Raw genomic sequence first — 15,103 nt, 5'->3', positions numbered from 1 at the left:
ACATGGTCCTTTTCAGACAAAATTCAAACCAAAACTATGGATCTCAGCTACAACATACACAGCAAGCAAGGATAAGAGGGAAGGCAAGGAGAGAACAAGCCCCCTGGTCTCTCTACTTTAAAGGTGTTATTGGATACTAGAAACAATTTAGCAAATAAAGAATAACTAGAGCTTTTAAGAAGTTCTGGCATTGCACTTCTGCATTCTTGTAACAGAGTTCACTGCCTGGAGGTCATGTGAACAGAGCTGTTAGGTAATACAGGAAGAAGCACGCAATGTTAATCAGTAATTGGATTAATAGCTGAAGGAACATGAACTCAGTTTCATGTATGAATTATTCATCTGTTTTTTCATTCAGAAAATACTGAAATTGCGAAGTACCAAATTCCCACATCAGCAGTGAGGTGATCCTATGATTTATCTTGAAATTCCAGTCATGTGCTAGTGACTGACTCATGAATGTGAAAGCTCTGGAAGAGGAAACCATCCCATAACATTTGATAATATCCATGCTCTAAAGCATTGTTAGAGCAGGTTTCCCACCCACTAAGATACTTGAGCAATGAGAACCTATTTGCATATACAGATTCAGCAGTTATAACACTGCAATAACAGCCAGCCTAGAGAGGCCATCACTGAGGAGATCAACAGACTTATTAAAGTTAAGTGAATACCTGAATTAAGCTTCTCCATGAGCACGTGCTGTAGGTCAACACTCATGGTTATGAGAGGCTCTCCCTTTCTGCTCCCTTTTAAACAAAGGCTCCCTCAGGCCTCACTTGACAGTCTGTGAAATACTTGTGAGAATAGCAGCAAGGGGAGGAGATGCGGTCCAAGAAACCCAACCACATTTCCCCTTGAAGAATGTGCCCCACTCCAGGATGCATCAGCAGCTGAGCTGCAGAGAGCAGCCTCACACCCTTCTTGTCTGCCCTGCTGGGCTCCCTGCACAGCTGTCCTGCAGACACTCATCCCAGGGAAAAGCCCAGGGAAAACACAGGCATTGATGTGTGCTTCAAGAGCCATTTAGCAGCTTTAGAAACTCCTATGAAGCAGCCAGTCATTTTGCTGCTGCTGTAGAGCACACAGCTCTCCCTATCATTCACTTCCTCCTGGCAAAGCTGGCGGGCTATCAGCATGGAGCTGACAGCTGTGGTTTCTCACAAGTCAGCCCTCACACCATAGGACATGTGAATGCTTGGAAGAAGTCAGCAGTCTGTCTCCAGAGCACTCTGTCGCCCAGATATCAATGCTAATGGCACAACTGGGCAACAGCTTGTCTCTTAAGTTCTGTGTGGGCAGACCAGCCCCTCACTGACATCTGCAAACACCTCCCATTCTGTCCATCAACCAGTCGAGACAATTAGCTTTCACAAGGCCTTGGACTTTAAGCATAGACCTCACAATGCTTAGAGCAAGAGGGAAAGCCCTCAAAGAGAGCTCCTGCTTTTACCTGAAGCTTGCAACTGGCCAGTATCCTTTCCCAAGTGCTAGTGAGGACATTAAGTCTCCCAGAGCAACTACAACTACATTTGCAACAAGCAGACAAAGTACTGACAAGTAGTTAGGGAAAGCAGGGAAAGTTATCTTTCATCGTGCTAACATCAGAGCCCCTGCTTCACCACCGAGATAAACACGCATCAGAAGAACATCTTGTGATAAGCCCTCAGAACTGGGCAACACTGTAGCAACACTTCCCGTTTCAATGGAGTGGAGAGAAGCCTGCAGAAAAACAACAAGTGAGAAGAACAAAATACAGGAAAATTTAGGACTTTGTAAAACTGTCCAGACAGAACAAAAAATGAGACATCTCCCCCTTCTCTCTGCATCCCTCACCCCAAGCAGCTCATCTACAAGCACAGCAACTACAAAAAGATTTTCAATTCTACAAAAAGCATAGTCATGTTTCACATGTCATGCAAAGTTTGAAACTATAATAAACTATTTCTCATCCTGCATCCAGGAAACAAGGTGTATTTGACTATGTCAAGTTTTGCTAAGGTTCTTGCAGGTCTAGCGGTCAATTTGTGACTAGATCAAGTGTATAAACCGAAAGAACTAGCTGGGGTGCACAGGAACAGGAGAGAGATAGGGAAGACATTGAGGAAGAAGCAGGGTTCCAGCCACCCAGACAACAGACATTGTGTACGTGACCAAAATCTCAAGCAAGAGAGGCTGGAATAGTTCACTTCCACTACTTCTGGCAGAAAGAGACAACACATACTGACAAGGCATATGCACACCTCTTACGACTTTCAAGGGTGCCAAGAATCACATTATATTCATCACTGATTCAAGTCTTCCTGAGAAGCCACAGGTAAGAAACATGAACATCCAGCTTGCTAATTCATTATCTCCTCTTGCAGTACCTCCTTGCTTCACTTTAAGTGCAATGTGTAACGCTTGCATGACAGAATTTTCCCATAAAAGCCTAAAAACCTGGAACTCCATCTCAGAGAGTTGGGCACTGTTTGACTGAATGTGTGGTTCTATGAGTGGCTCCAGTACATCTAAGACCACATTACTACTGCAAGGGCAGTCACATCTTGCCTCTCCTTCATATAATTTCTCTTGGAATACCACCCTTGTAGTCGAACACCACACCAAATCATCCAGACAGATGAAAGGTGGAGAATGAGGCAGACACTCTTTTGCAGAACTCTAGCCTATGTCACTGGTCACATTTCCCCATGGGAAACACAAGATACACTGTTATTCTCAAGTCACTTTTGAAAAACACATCAAAAGTTTTCTGAGGTAATAACAAACAGCCATGAAAATCTTACAAAATGCAACCCTGGAAGTAAAACAACTGTTCAAGTACATACAAAGGGTCTGTGAAATAACCTAAATTCTGTTCCATACATCTCTCCAGACCTGCTCTCCAAAGCATCTTTTTCTTGACCACATACTTCTACTGAGATTTTTCAAAAATTACTTCAGCTGCTCCAGACTTAAATATGATCAGTGATGGCCACTGGGCTCTTACTTTAAGCAAGCATTTTAAAGCCTTGCAGTTCTCATTAGCAGATACCTAGAATTAGTCTTCGACCATAGAGTAACCTGTGAGAAGATTGCCAGAACCACAAGCCACAGAGAAATACCATTAGCATTTACAAGGTGCATAAAGACTATAATAGTCTGAAGTTCTTAACCACAACAGTTTCTGTCCTTTACTATTTCTGGGCTATCATTTCATTATCTCTATTTAGAAAGTTAGTACACACCTATGCTAGCACTGCTTGAATTTTATAATGCCATGGAAGAAAACCCATGAGGTATTGGTTTTTATGTAAATAAACTGGGACTTAATGAAACACCTTGATGACAAACAATCAATCCTGCAGCTGGGAAGATTATTTTAACTGCTTGATCCCATATGCTACAGATGGATAAAAACATCCATGCATTTCTCTCAGACAACTCTCAGTATCACATGGGGGCTTACTTAAGGTTTCTCCAATTGCTTTAACCATCTCTCTGAAGTTTCTGACTTTCCAGCATCAGTCATGTATACCCATGCCTGGAGAGGCATGTGACCAGCATGTTCTCTCAACCTGAACTCCTGTGCAAGAGCGTCACAGTTTCCTCTTCTTGACAGGCAGTGAGAACCAGCCAGGCTGCCGAGCTCCCATGTAACAAAGAGGGCTCTCATTTGCACCCAGAGGGCTGACTAATAGCTCACCCGCTCCTCTTCAATGAGCGGGATCAAAGAACCACATCTTATGTTTAAACAAGATAGAACAGAGAAAAATAGTTTTAAGAATCCATTCTATTTTACCCCTTCAAAAGAGGAGGGAGAGAGAACTGCAGGCTACCATCTCACATCTTCAAGGCCAATTCAATAAGCTGGCAGAAGTCAATGTTGGGTGCAATTAGCTGAGAGAGAACTACTTGGAATGTATTCCTCCACAGAGCACTGAGACTGGAGAAGTAAACACATGACAGTTCACGCCAAACTTTAAAATACATTGTGAATTTAGGTGTCTAGCCGTAAATGGCACCTATTAGCAAAAGTAAACAAATAATCAAATAATTACAGAAACATAAAGCTGTAGGAAATCTCGCATGTACTACAACTTCACCTATCTGGGTTGAGAAACAGTTGAGAACATCTGTCCAATATGACCTTAAATTCTAAGTAGCTTATTCCAAGGTTTATCTTATTATTATTATAATATATAATAATAATAATATAATATTATTATATTATTATTATTCAAGGTTTAACTTGAGTCCAGCATGGGACTGTAAAGATGCTTAAGGAACCATAGCATCTTTCACAAGAGGACAGGCTGCAAGAGCTGGAACTCTTCAGCCTGCAGAAAAGACAACTCAGGAGAATCTTATACGGACAAGATAGGAGACAATGAAAAAGAGGGAGCCAGACTTTTCCATAGTGCTCACTGACAGGAAAAGAGGCAATACGCACAAACGAAAATTAATGAAGTTCCATCTGAACACAAGAAAACGTTTTGTTACTCTTGAGGTGGTCAAACATTGGAACAGGTTGCTCAGAGAGCTGTGAAGTCCTGCAGTCTTCACCTGCAGAGACATTAAAACCTCAACTGGAAATAGTCTTGGGCAACCTGCTTTATCTAACCGGGCTTGAGCAGAAAGTTTAGATGATCTCAAGAGGTCGCTTCCAACCTGAATGATATGCTCTCAAGCTTCATCTGTGCAACAGAAGAAAGGCAGGAATTTAATTGAATTCAATTCCTTGACACGAACAGGAGGAAGAGTTATACAGCTTATGTGGTTCTTCTTATGCCATTTCCCTCTCAAAAAAGTTTACTGCCTTGGCCTCTGACATCTCTTAATGAGCCCCTCTGAAGGTAGAGTAACATTTCAGCTCTTCCTGACCTACAAAGATAAAGTTCTCAAGGCCAGATAAATGTTCCCTCATTTCTGAATTTATACTAAACTAATAAAAATTAAAATAGGTTTCAGCATGTGATATCTTGGAGTGTCATAGTCCCATGATGCTCTAAACAAACCACAGCCAACAGCTGTGCTAGAGGCAACAGCACAGCCTGCACAGGGCCAGTGTGCAGCCTCTGGAGAAGAATTTGCCCTGACTGCATCCTGTAGCCCTGCACCACGCCTCACTAGCTCAGGATTCAGCAGTTTGGAAGCTGAAGCTGAGTCATGTAGCATCAGGCCTAGTTCTGACACTGCTGTTAGAAGTACAGGTGAGCACATGTGAAGAGAAGTGGTTCCCAGAGGAAGACACCCAGACCCAAACAATTTCAAATATGGTCATGAACTTTCTCTGCTAAGTGCTGTAAGAATTAAGGGTTGCTTTAATCAGGAAAAATTCAAACCTAACTAAGACCAGAGCAGAGGCTGCATTTCTCTGTGGGAGAGGTCTGCTGTCACAAATATTTTAAGTTACTCTCATGCTGCAACTAAATAATAGAGCAGATTTGTTTTTTACCAATCAAGAAGAAAGTTTTCACAGTTTCACCCAAAAAAGGAACTATGTACACCTGGGGCTGCCTTCAGGGGAAACATGAGAACATTTGCATTTGAGGCCATTCACAGAACTTGTATAGAATCACACAATAGAAGAGGTCACAGAGTAATTTTTTCCCCACACAGAAGTAGGATCTGATACATTAATCCAAATACTTTGGCCATGAAAGCAGCCCATCTTAAACGGGTTCTTCTTTCACAAGAATCACAGTGACAGCAGATGGCTCACCTTTGCAACTGCTCTGATGTGCACAAAACAAAAACTTGACATGGCATGCAGGTGACAGCCACATCAGCTATGACTGCCATAACAGTAAGAGAAGTCCAGAAATTCTGAATACTTAAGTAGCAGACTATCTAGAACATGTTACAGCAGACTCCACAGCAAATGAGTTTAGTTTTAGATCATTTTTTCTCCCAGTCAAGTATTTTCTAGATACGCTGAAGTCAGTTTGAGATCAATGCATGCTTATTAAAGGGAGAAAACAGATTTAATAAACTGATTTTTTGTTATGTAGAAACAGCAATAAAAATCCAAAGCACAAACTCCCTTTCAAAACACCTACATAAAGCCAAAGCACGGTTTGTTTCAGTACACGCTAACTTGTGGCACAGATGGAGAAGGACTTTAGATCCAACTGTGGGAAGTCAGACTCCAGAGCCTTTATGCACACAACACTAAACACAATGCCTAACTTAAGCCATGGAATAGAGATAAATCTTAAGCCAAGATGCAACCACAGGATTCCAGTCTTGCTGAGGCTGACAAAGAACAGTATAACCCTACCTATGGCAATGTCATAAAAATATCCAGACCAGCACGACTGCCCAGAGCTCTCCACCTTCATTTCAACAGAAATGGTGAGAATGGAATTCTACATGCTCTTCTAGAGTTTAGGAAAATAAGGAATCAAAACTCAGTACATTGAGCTTGTGTGGTCTCCAGCTCTTAATACTTCTGTGCTTAAGGCCATCAGTGCAATTCTTTAATTAATCTCTGCCTTTTCATCATAGGTAACAAAGTGATCTGCATGGTATGGTTACATCCTTGATTTTAGGCCCAGTGCTAGAGAATACATATTAGACTTTATTTCGGTTCTGGTATGACAGAAACAAGTCTGAAGAAAAAGATAATTCCTTTCCCTAAAATAAATAAATGACAATTTTCCATTGATTTTGTTCAATAAACTGCAGAGTACAATATTTACAGGCAGAATTTTAAATATAGAAAGTTTTAATCTTCAATTTGCTTCAAAAGTAGCCACCCAAGACAACCTCAAATTCAGAAGTTCTCTCTGAGTTGCTGGTAATTTCTTCTGAATCAGGGACTAACCAACCAGGTATAGAAAAATTTGCTTGCATAACTTTCTTGTTTACAAGGGTTGGACAATTCGCCTTAGTTTGCTCTTTAAGTAAAGCAGATTACCAGCGTAAAAATAAGAATAAACAGCACCATGTATCTCCCTCCTCCAACAAGAAATCACAGCTCCTAGCTATGGTCTTACCTTCTGAAATAGCCTTCTCAACAGCTGCAAGGTAAGCATCAGGCTCATCATCATTTGTGAGTTCTTGCCACTGAGCCCAGTCCTTGAAAAAGGTCAAATAGTCATCACAGTCCGTAACACCACAGAACAGCTTGACTACTTTGCACGGGGGCCATAAAGCTTCCTGAAGGCTCTGCAGGATGTGAGGAACGTAAAAACTCTGCACCAGCCCAGCAGAAAGCAAAAGGACGATACTCCGACTTCTGCTGAACAGGTCCAGCTCCTGGTGGGAGATGGCAGAGTCGTCTTCCAGCTGGTAGCTCAGAATCCGATGCTTTCGAACTTGCCACATAAAGAGGAAGAGGTTCTGGAGGTACTGACACCATTCAGCGGCGTCACTTGCATACACGATCAGCACATCGTATTCTCCAGGGGCTCCTGTACAGGTGCAAGATGATCACAAGAAAAAGGATTAAATTCAAACCATGAACTCACCCACTGCTTTGCAACAAAAAACCCCACAGCACTGCTTCTAATGCCTGTCAGAAACTACAAAGCATTTCAAAAGAACAGCAGTTCTATCCAAAGTGAGGGGTTCACAGCCACAAAGCAATTCTAAGGGTGAACTAACTCCTGCTTGCATCTACTCCACTAAATTTAAGTAGTTTTTTCATTCTTATCAATTAAACAAATTAAATGCTCTTCCCATAAAGTAGTTTCAAGTGAAACAAACTACACAGATTTACAGATCTAAAGCATTCTGATAAGGAAAAAAAAGCCACAAAAACCAGACCTTCAAAACAAACTAGCTTGAAAAGGGGAGTTCACGCTCACATGAAAGTTAAAATCATTTTAAGCAATTATATGGTCTCTGCAACAACTGCAGATCATTACATGCCCAAGCAGACACCAAACAGCACACCTAAAATAACAAATGAGGTCACACCACGCTTACAGGAGGTCACACCACGCTTACAGGAAGTCACTATGGCCCCCATGGTGTTAGATTTTTGCTCTCATTGCAGCAGAAAGCAAACTGCCTGAAAAGTATGCACACAGCTAAGGGCAAACAACACCAGCCCCAGTGTTTGCACCACAGCCACTCTGTTGTTCAGGCTTCAGACATTCCACAAGGCTGTGTTAGAGTCCTTCCTCAAAACTGTCATCGAAAGCTTTCCCAACAATTTCTGGAGTGACAAACACTCTCTTCAGAGGGAAGAACTAATACAATAGTGGTGGCCATAAGACAACCCAAAATATGCTCACCAAAGTTGACTTCTCCCATAATTCTCTAGAGACAGCTTCTACCTACAGACTCACGCATTTCAGTGGTCTGGCACAAAGGCAATTAAAAATGTTAACAGCTTGCTAAGAGTAGATGCAAACTGAACCAGTGTGACACGATGCAGTGCTCTCCCACCTGGCTCAAGGAAGCTTTTAAGTTTACATTTAATTTTTCTATTTACCTGTGAAGAAGTTTACTCAAAATTGAGGTTTACAACTCAGGTCCATGGTAAATTTCAGAGCTGAGCATTTAAAATCTTGTTAACAAATGGTCTTCTAATTCCAGTTTGACTCTTTAGAAGTGTCAACATTTTAAATCCATCTCCATCATGACACAAACAAAGGCAAATTTTTCTAATTAAAGCAGAGAACAATGCCTAAAATTGGCAGCCAAAAAGAGGATCTGCAGAGTGAATTTACCAGAACTGAAGATAACAGTTTTGTAGTCACCTTAGAAAAATTCAAGCAAAATTGCACAGCCTCCAAAGACTTCATTCTATCACCTTCCCCAGAACCTTTGTTATAAAATTAAGACAGAAAGAAGGTCTAGGCTGAGGGACCCTAGCCTTAAACTATACAATTAGCAGTTTTAAACTGTAGTTCAGCAGAAGTGATACGATTGAGAAGAATGGAGATGTGCTCAATGTTCGACCAATTACAGCTGCCTGCATAAATAAGGCAGTCTCTAAGGAAGCAGTGAAAGGATAATACCCTAGCTATGGAGAACGTGGGCAGTGCAGTGCTGACATTTCACTAGGACAGCTGCATGTCTGTGAGTGAATACAGCTCTTGAACCACAGATGGAGGCTTGTAGGAGACAATATTTCCAAAGGAGAGGACCCAGCAAAGTCAAAGTGGAGTCCTCAGCACTCAAAACCTTGGGACCTTTAACCTAAGAGTGAAGAACTGCTGTGAAAAAAGACAGCTTTCACATCAGCGAGCACACCACCATTTCCAGAATATCACTGATGGTGGCTGAACACCACCTGGCAAAGACAACAGAATTACATGAGCAAAAATGAAAACCAAGCAGAATTCAAGTTTTATTCTAGAAAGGGAGATGTACCACAGACTTCTGCTTCCACTGCCCTGGGCTGATTTACATGCAGAACAGTGGGAAAGGACAGCACAACTGTCTGCTGAGAATGGAGCCCACGCATTGCACCACGGCCAGATAAGCACAGCCTCAACAGATGAGGAGACCACACAATGACCCTCTGAGGTGTGCCCAAAGCTCTTAAAGTCCTACCCTGGTGCTCTCTGGCAGCAGCCCCACCTCCAGTCTCTGGAAAAATCAGTAGTGGCCTCCCAGGCACTTTAACGTTCTATAAAATGGAACAACTAATCCTGTCATTCACTTTTAGGAAGCACACAGCTTCCACACTATACTTGTGAGCCAACAGGCCCTTCTTCAGGCTTTCAATGAAAGTAAGCAGCTGTGCTTGGATTCAGGGTGGAAGAGCCATTGACTTTAAACATGCCTCACACTGCAGGGGCACTAACTATCCAAGAATCCCTCCATTCTCTGGTGTGTAGATAAAGGATGCAAACTGGACAGACTCACTGCAAATTTCCTGCCAGAGCAGTGCAACCTTTGCATCCAGCAGGAAGGAACTTCATCTGGTGTTTAGGAAAGGTATTGATTTCCTAGCTAGCACTGCTCTACAAGAACACCATTCCCTCTAACAGAGCTGTACCAGCTCTCCTCAGGCCTTCTTCCCTCAGCTCCTCCAGCCTTTTACACACAAGCAATAAACTGAGGAACAATGCTCCTAAAACAAGAACTGAGAAATAAAATTACTGACTCCACTTGTAGAGCCAAAGTAACACTCCATGTTCATAAGCAAAAATACTGGAAGTAGGTCTTGCAGAGCTAAATAAGCTTAAGTCAGCACTGGGACTGTTTAAAAAAAAACCCCAAAAATCTAGAAATAACTTCAATTGCAACATTTTCCTTTAAAAGAAGAATGACACAGGACTCTCCTTCCTGGATCATGCTATTATTTGTTTAACCAAATAGCTGCCTTTGCAGCACTAACTATTGTCCAGTCCTCAGAGAACAGCGTAAAAAGAATACAGAACATTTCAGGGAGTTTTTTCACAATGCTTCAAACATCAGAAAAACTCACAGAGCACAGTTCAAAACATAATGTATACTCTGCCTATTGTAAGCATATATGGAAATCCTTTGGTGAACACCAGACACTTTATTTCCTTAAACCCTGCCCTTAGATGGACGGTTTGACAATGCTTTTGACAGGCTGGTTTTGGAAAAGTTTTCAACTAAAGGAAGAAATATACGAACACTATATACAACAGCAAGTTGAAGAAAAAGGGTTGGCTGGCACAAGTCTATCTTTCACACTCTCAAGTGTGATCTAGTTTAAATTTTAACAATACCTTGTTACGGGATTCCTAAGCTTAGAGCGTTAAAAATACTTTGGCCTCTGTTTACAAAACGTCAGCACTATTAACAATACTGCAGGGCACGTTCATCTACTTCATAGAAAATCATAAAGGTGCAGTTCTGTTGCAGTTTGCAATAATAAACTATAACCTTTGGAATGCTTTCCAGTTGTAACTGCCTCTCCTGTGTTTAGCTGCACACTTCACTACACAGCAGTAATAACAGACTGATGAGATTACAAACCAGTACCATAGAAATGCCTAAGACCTATAATTGAAGTGTAAGCCACAAATTAAATAGCACAAATGACATGATATAAAGCTTTCCCTAGCTCACAAACCGCACATGGAATGGAAGAGGATGAAACAATTCAGTAAAAATCACATACGCTCATGGCAAGCATATAGAAGTATGCATGACCATGTCATGTCTTCACAGTCTCCCTCTGAGAAGCAAACAAATCAGGCACATCCCCAAATTATGTCTGCAAGTAGTGAGGTGATAATCTTTAGGCTCAGCCCAAACATATGATAGTGGTTTATGGCCATATCATAAGGTTCTGATTACCACTGAAATAGCTAAACAATACCGTGGGAAGCTGGAATATCAGCTCTGGGTAAGACTACATCTTACATTATCAGCTGTTATCTATTGTTTCACTCCCTAAGGCAAAGATTTGACCCATTTTCAATTTACAGATCATAAAGTTTTCCATTGTATTTGTGGGCCTCATAAAGAATATTCAGGGTTTGTAGTAATACACAACTTTTTTGCTTCAGCTTTCGCATAACACTCATAAGTGGGTCATGACTTCTCATTGTCCACAGACCAGGTAAAAAAACTGAGATTAAATCCTTCACTCCAACTCAGAGGATCATATGCAGTGGCAAACAATTTATCTTCATCTGCTAGAAAAAATCCATCTCCAATTCTGACTACATAAGAAAGGCATTATGTAACCTGTTCCAGGGTGTTTTGTGATTCATGTGTATGGAGGATACAGAAGTAATGCTGTCCAAAATCACAGTCCTTGATAGATGGGAATTCACTCTTCATGAAAGATAATTGTCTATGGTGTGAAGGAAACACAACTAAAAGTGCCTTAATAATAAAATTCTTAAAAGAGAGCACTTTCAGGAAGTGATAGAAACAGCTAGTGGGCCATTAAGAGAAGTCCTCTGCACCTTCCACATTTCAGTATGTGAAGTGTGTGTATTTAAGTGATGTATGATGAAATAAATGCATTCTCTGCATGCATGGAATGCACAGTAATAGTGATCACATGAGACTTCTTACCTCAACTGGAATAGAAAATCTTCACTTTAAATAAAGTGCTGCAAACAAGCAAGAGGAAATAGCAGAATCAAAGCAGATAAAATTTCTGCAAACCAAACTTCACAGAGAGGAACAAGAGATTTGCATTATGATACGTTAATCTAAAGTTGTTCTCTTTTTAAGGGTCTCTGTGAAATCACCTTCTGTTTATAAGGAGAAAAGTAGTTTTGCCCACAAGTCTCCTGAGGCCTCCATTTAGCTTATTTTTACCTCACAAGGAGATATGCGTCAATGAAACGCAAATGTTACTTCACACCCTGAGAATGGCACGTTTTTTCCTTTTTTAGATAAAACCCATACACTTCCCTGCAAAGAGAGGAACTTGCAAACTGGGCATTAGCAAGACTTACACAACACCGGCTAAACCCCTCTCCCCTTGAGTTTGCAGCTCTTATTCTAGGTAGTTTTACCTGCACATACTTCAGCTAAAATACTTTCAATTACGGCAAACTAGCTCAGCTTGGGATCCTGTGCCACTATGGCAAGCGGCACCAAGTCATACCTCCAAAAGCAAGTGGTGCTGAAGAATAAAGCCGTATTTAGGAAAAACTGACTTCTCTATAAAACATCACAGGAAAAACATGCAAGTAGTAAAGGCAGACAGGAGAAAATTACAGAATTTTACAGTGCTCTACAGAACACTTTCCCTCAGAGCTCGCAGACCTGCCAAGCCGAAGTGCACTTCAGACGCCGGAAAGCTCTGCCAACAGCTGCCCTGAACTCCAGACAAGTGAAGCAAGGCGAGCTAGAAAGTGCTGCAGCCCGGCTACGAGCAAAAGAGGGACCGTGTCTCGGGAGAGCGCCAGGGGTCCCTGACGGCGGAGCGCGGACCCCCTTCCCCTCTCCCGGCAGCGCAGCGCAGCGCCAGGGGCGCGCAAAACCGCGCAGCGGCACCGCCCCGCGGGGGGAGCGGCCAGGGCTCCGCTACGCTCCGCTTGCCGGCACCTTGGCGCGGGCAGCTGCCGAGAGCCGCGGCCCGCCGGAGCGCAGCGGGGCCGCCGCGCAGCACGAGCGGGCGGAGAAGCCCCGCCGCTTCCCCGCGGCTCCCGGGACGACAGCCGCGGCACCTACCGGGGGCAGCCATGGTCCGGGACTGGCGGGCAAGGGGCCGCTCCCCGTCCCTCACGTCGGCGGCGCAGCAAGGCGGTGCATCCCCCCGCGGCTGTCCCTCGCCCCCGGCACGGCACAGGACACGGCACCGGGCTCCTCCCGGCCCCGCCTCCCGCCCGCGGCGCCCCCTGCAGAGCCGGGCACGGGGCTGCCCCTGCCCGGCCGCGCTTCGCCTTTCCGGGACGCGGCGGGACTCTGCCCCCGGAGGGAAACCGCCTTTTCCAGCTGGCTCAAATCGCACGTCCCCTAGGTGGCCGAGAAAACAGCGCTACAACGAGGAAAAGCTGTTACAATAATACAGTGGTCTCGAGAAACCTGGAGCAACAGTTGAGGAAAAGAACAAGCAATACCTGCTTTATACTCATCCCTAACTTAGGTTTTGTCATGTCTTCTTTGAGCAAGGAAAACTCCTAGGGAGAAGCAAAGTTTCTCCCAACAGAATGAAGTAGCTCGAGGTTCTGTGTTTTCATCGAGAAGATGCTGTCTTTCAAATGGAATTTACCCATTTCTGTAAGACTATGCTCATGTTTGAGTACAGAGACAATAAGCAGCAGGACGCCGTTATTGTTCACAGAGTAGGACTCAACTTACTAATTTTGTCACTGAAGACAAAGCAACAGATCCTGCCTAAATTATTCAGCCTATTCCTTTGCAAACTTTGAAAAAACACTTGTAACCAGTGAGATCTTTCATTGATGCACTTCAGCACAGCAAAAGCAGAGCCCTTACAGTCTGGCTTCCCAGTGAGAGCAATCATTCCCAAGCAGTCAGTGGACATTCTGTACGCAGCTTAATATCATTGCTAATGTTAGAACAGAGGTGGTTACAAGCAGAAAGGATCCAACTATTTTCCACTAATCAACTCTGTCTTAGAAGTTAGTCAAACTCTCTTGTTACCTGCAAATCTTTCTTTACTCAAAACATACTTTAAGCTTACAAACTCTGTGCCTCTGCCTGTCTTCCAAAACCAAGGTGTTTGTTCTCTCAATAGGGAAGCACTAGGACAAAAAGCACTTCCTGATGATAAAGCCTTATGAGTAATTCCAGGTATGCAAAGAAGAAACCATAACTTTCCCCCCTGAATCATCCCAAAAATATACACTAGAATAAAGAACACATGGACACTGGGGAAGTGTGCAAATACAGAACTAACTTGGTATTTAAGTGAAAGCCAAAAGTTAACTAGTTGAAAAGAATCTTTAAGCAAATTATACTATTTTACTATTATGGAGCAGCAAGTATATATTAAGAACTATTTAAACAGATGGATAACCACACTTATGACTTTATGACTGTTCCACATTATTTCCCTTGTTAAGCTGTGTATCTTCTAACTTCCAGTATAAAAACTTAAAAAAAAAAAAAAAAAAAAAAGAGAGAGAGAGAGGAAATAGAGGGAGCATCTCATCCTACCACCTTACCCGAAACTGACTGTAGAAGTCTTTCCTCCCTTCAGTTCACTGCAGCATATGAACACAGCTGCATCTGCAGCATTATTCTCAAGGGTCTGTCTTATCCCTGTCCAAAGAAAAGGAATAGATTGATCTTTCTGGAGCCAATGCTTTTTTTCTAGGCACTTACAAGTAGTAACAAGGAAATGATTGAGTACGTGTTTGAATACTAATGCTATCTCTCTTCACTTTTTCTTGGTTATGGAAAGAGTGGAAAGGCCAGAGACCTCTCATGGAAATGTTCTCCTCTGAGATGAGCTGGGAAATGAGAGGCTGGAGAGCAGTGCTGCAGAAACAGACCCAGGGGTCCTGGTCAATGCCAAGCTGAACATCAGCCAGCAGTGCCCTGGCAGCCAGGAGGGCCAAGCCTGTCCTGAGGGCATCAGGGACAGCATGGCCTGCCAGGCAAGGGAGGGGATTGTCCCAGTCTGCTCTGACTGGGGCCTCCTCACCTCGAGTGCTGGGGGCAGTTTAGTCACTGTAGTATTAAAAAGATCCCATGCATAGCTCTCCCTGCAGCCTTAACAAAAGGGACATGGCAGCCAAGGGCAGGACTG

The 15,103-nt window shown here is 42.9% G+C and overlaps 1 protein-coding gene across 1 annotated transcript in view; it reads right to left on the bottom strand.

The window, feature by feature from the left end:
- Nucleotides 1–13,188, bottom strand: part of PIK3AP1 (phosphoinositide-3-kinase adaptor protein 1) — a 34,367-nt gene extending 21,179 nt beyond the window's left edge. Inside the window, exons 1-2 of the mRNA XM_041460925.1 lie at nt 13,057–13,188; nt 6,981–7,397 (exon numbers count right to left, since the gene is read on the bottom strand). Coding sequence (XP_041316859.1) covers nt 6,981–7,397; nt 13,057–13,069 — 430 coding nt within the window. The 5' untranslated portion in view covers nt 13,070–13,188. The remainder of the gene's footprint in view (nt 1–6,980; nt 7,398–13,056) is intronic.
- Nucleotides 13,189–15,103: the final 1,915 nt, after the last annotated feature.

Source organism: Pyrgilauda ruficollis, unplaced genomic scaffold, assembly GCF_017590135.1.
Source record: "Pyrgilauda ruficollis isolate IOZ18807 unplaced genomic scaffold, ASM1759013v1 scaffold15, whole genome shotgun sequence".
NCBI classification, from domain to species: Eukaryota; Metazoa; Chordata; class Aves; order Passeriformes; family Passeridae; genus Pyrgilauda; species Pyrgilauda ruficollis.
This window is presented reverse-complemented; position numbering and strand designations above follow the sequence as displayed.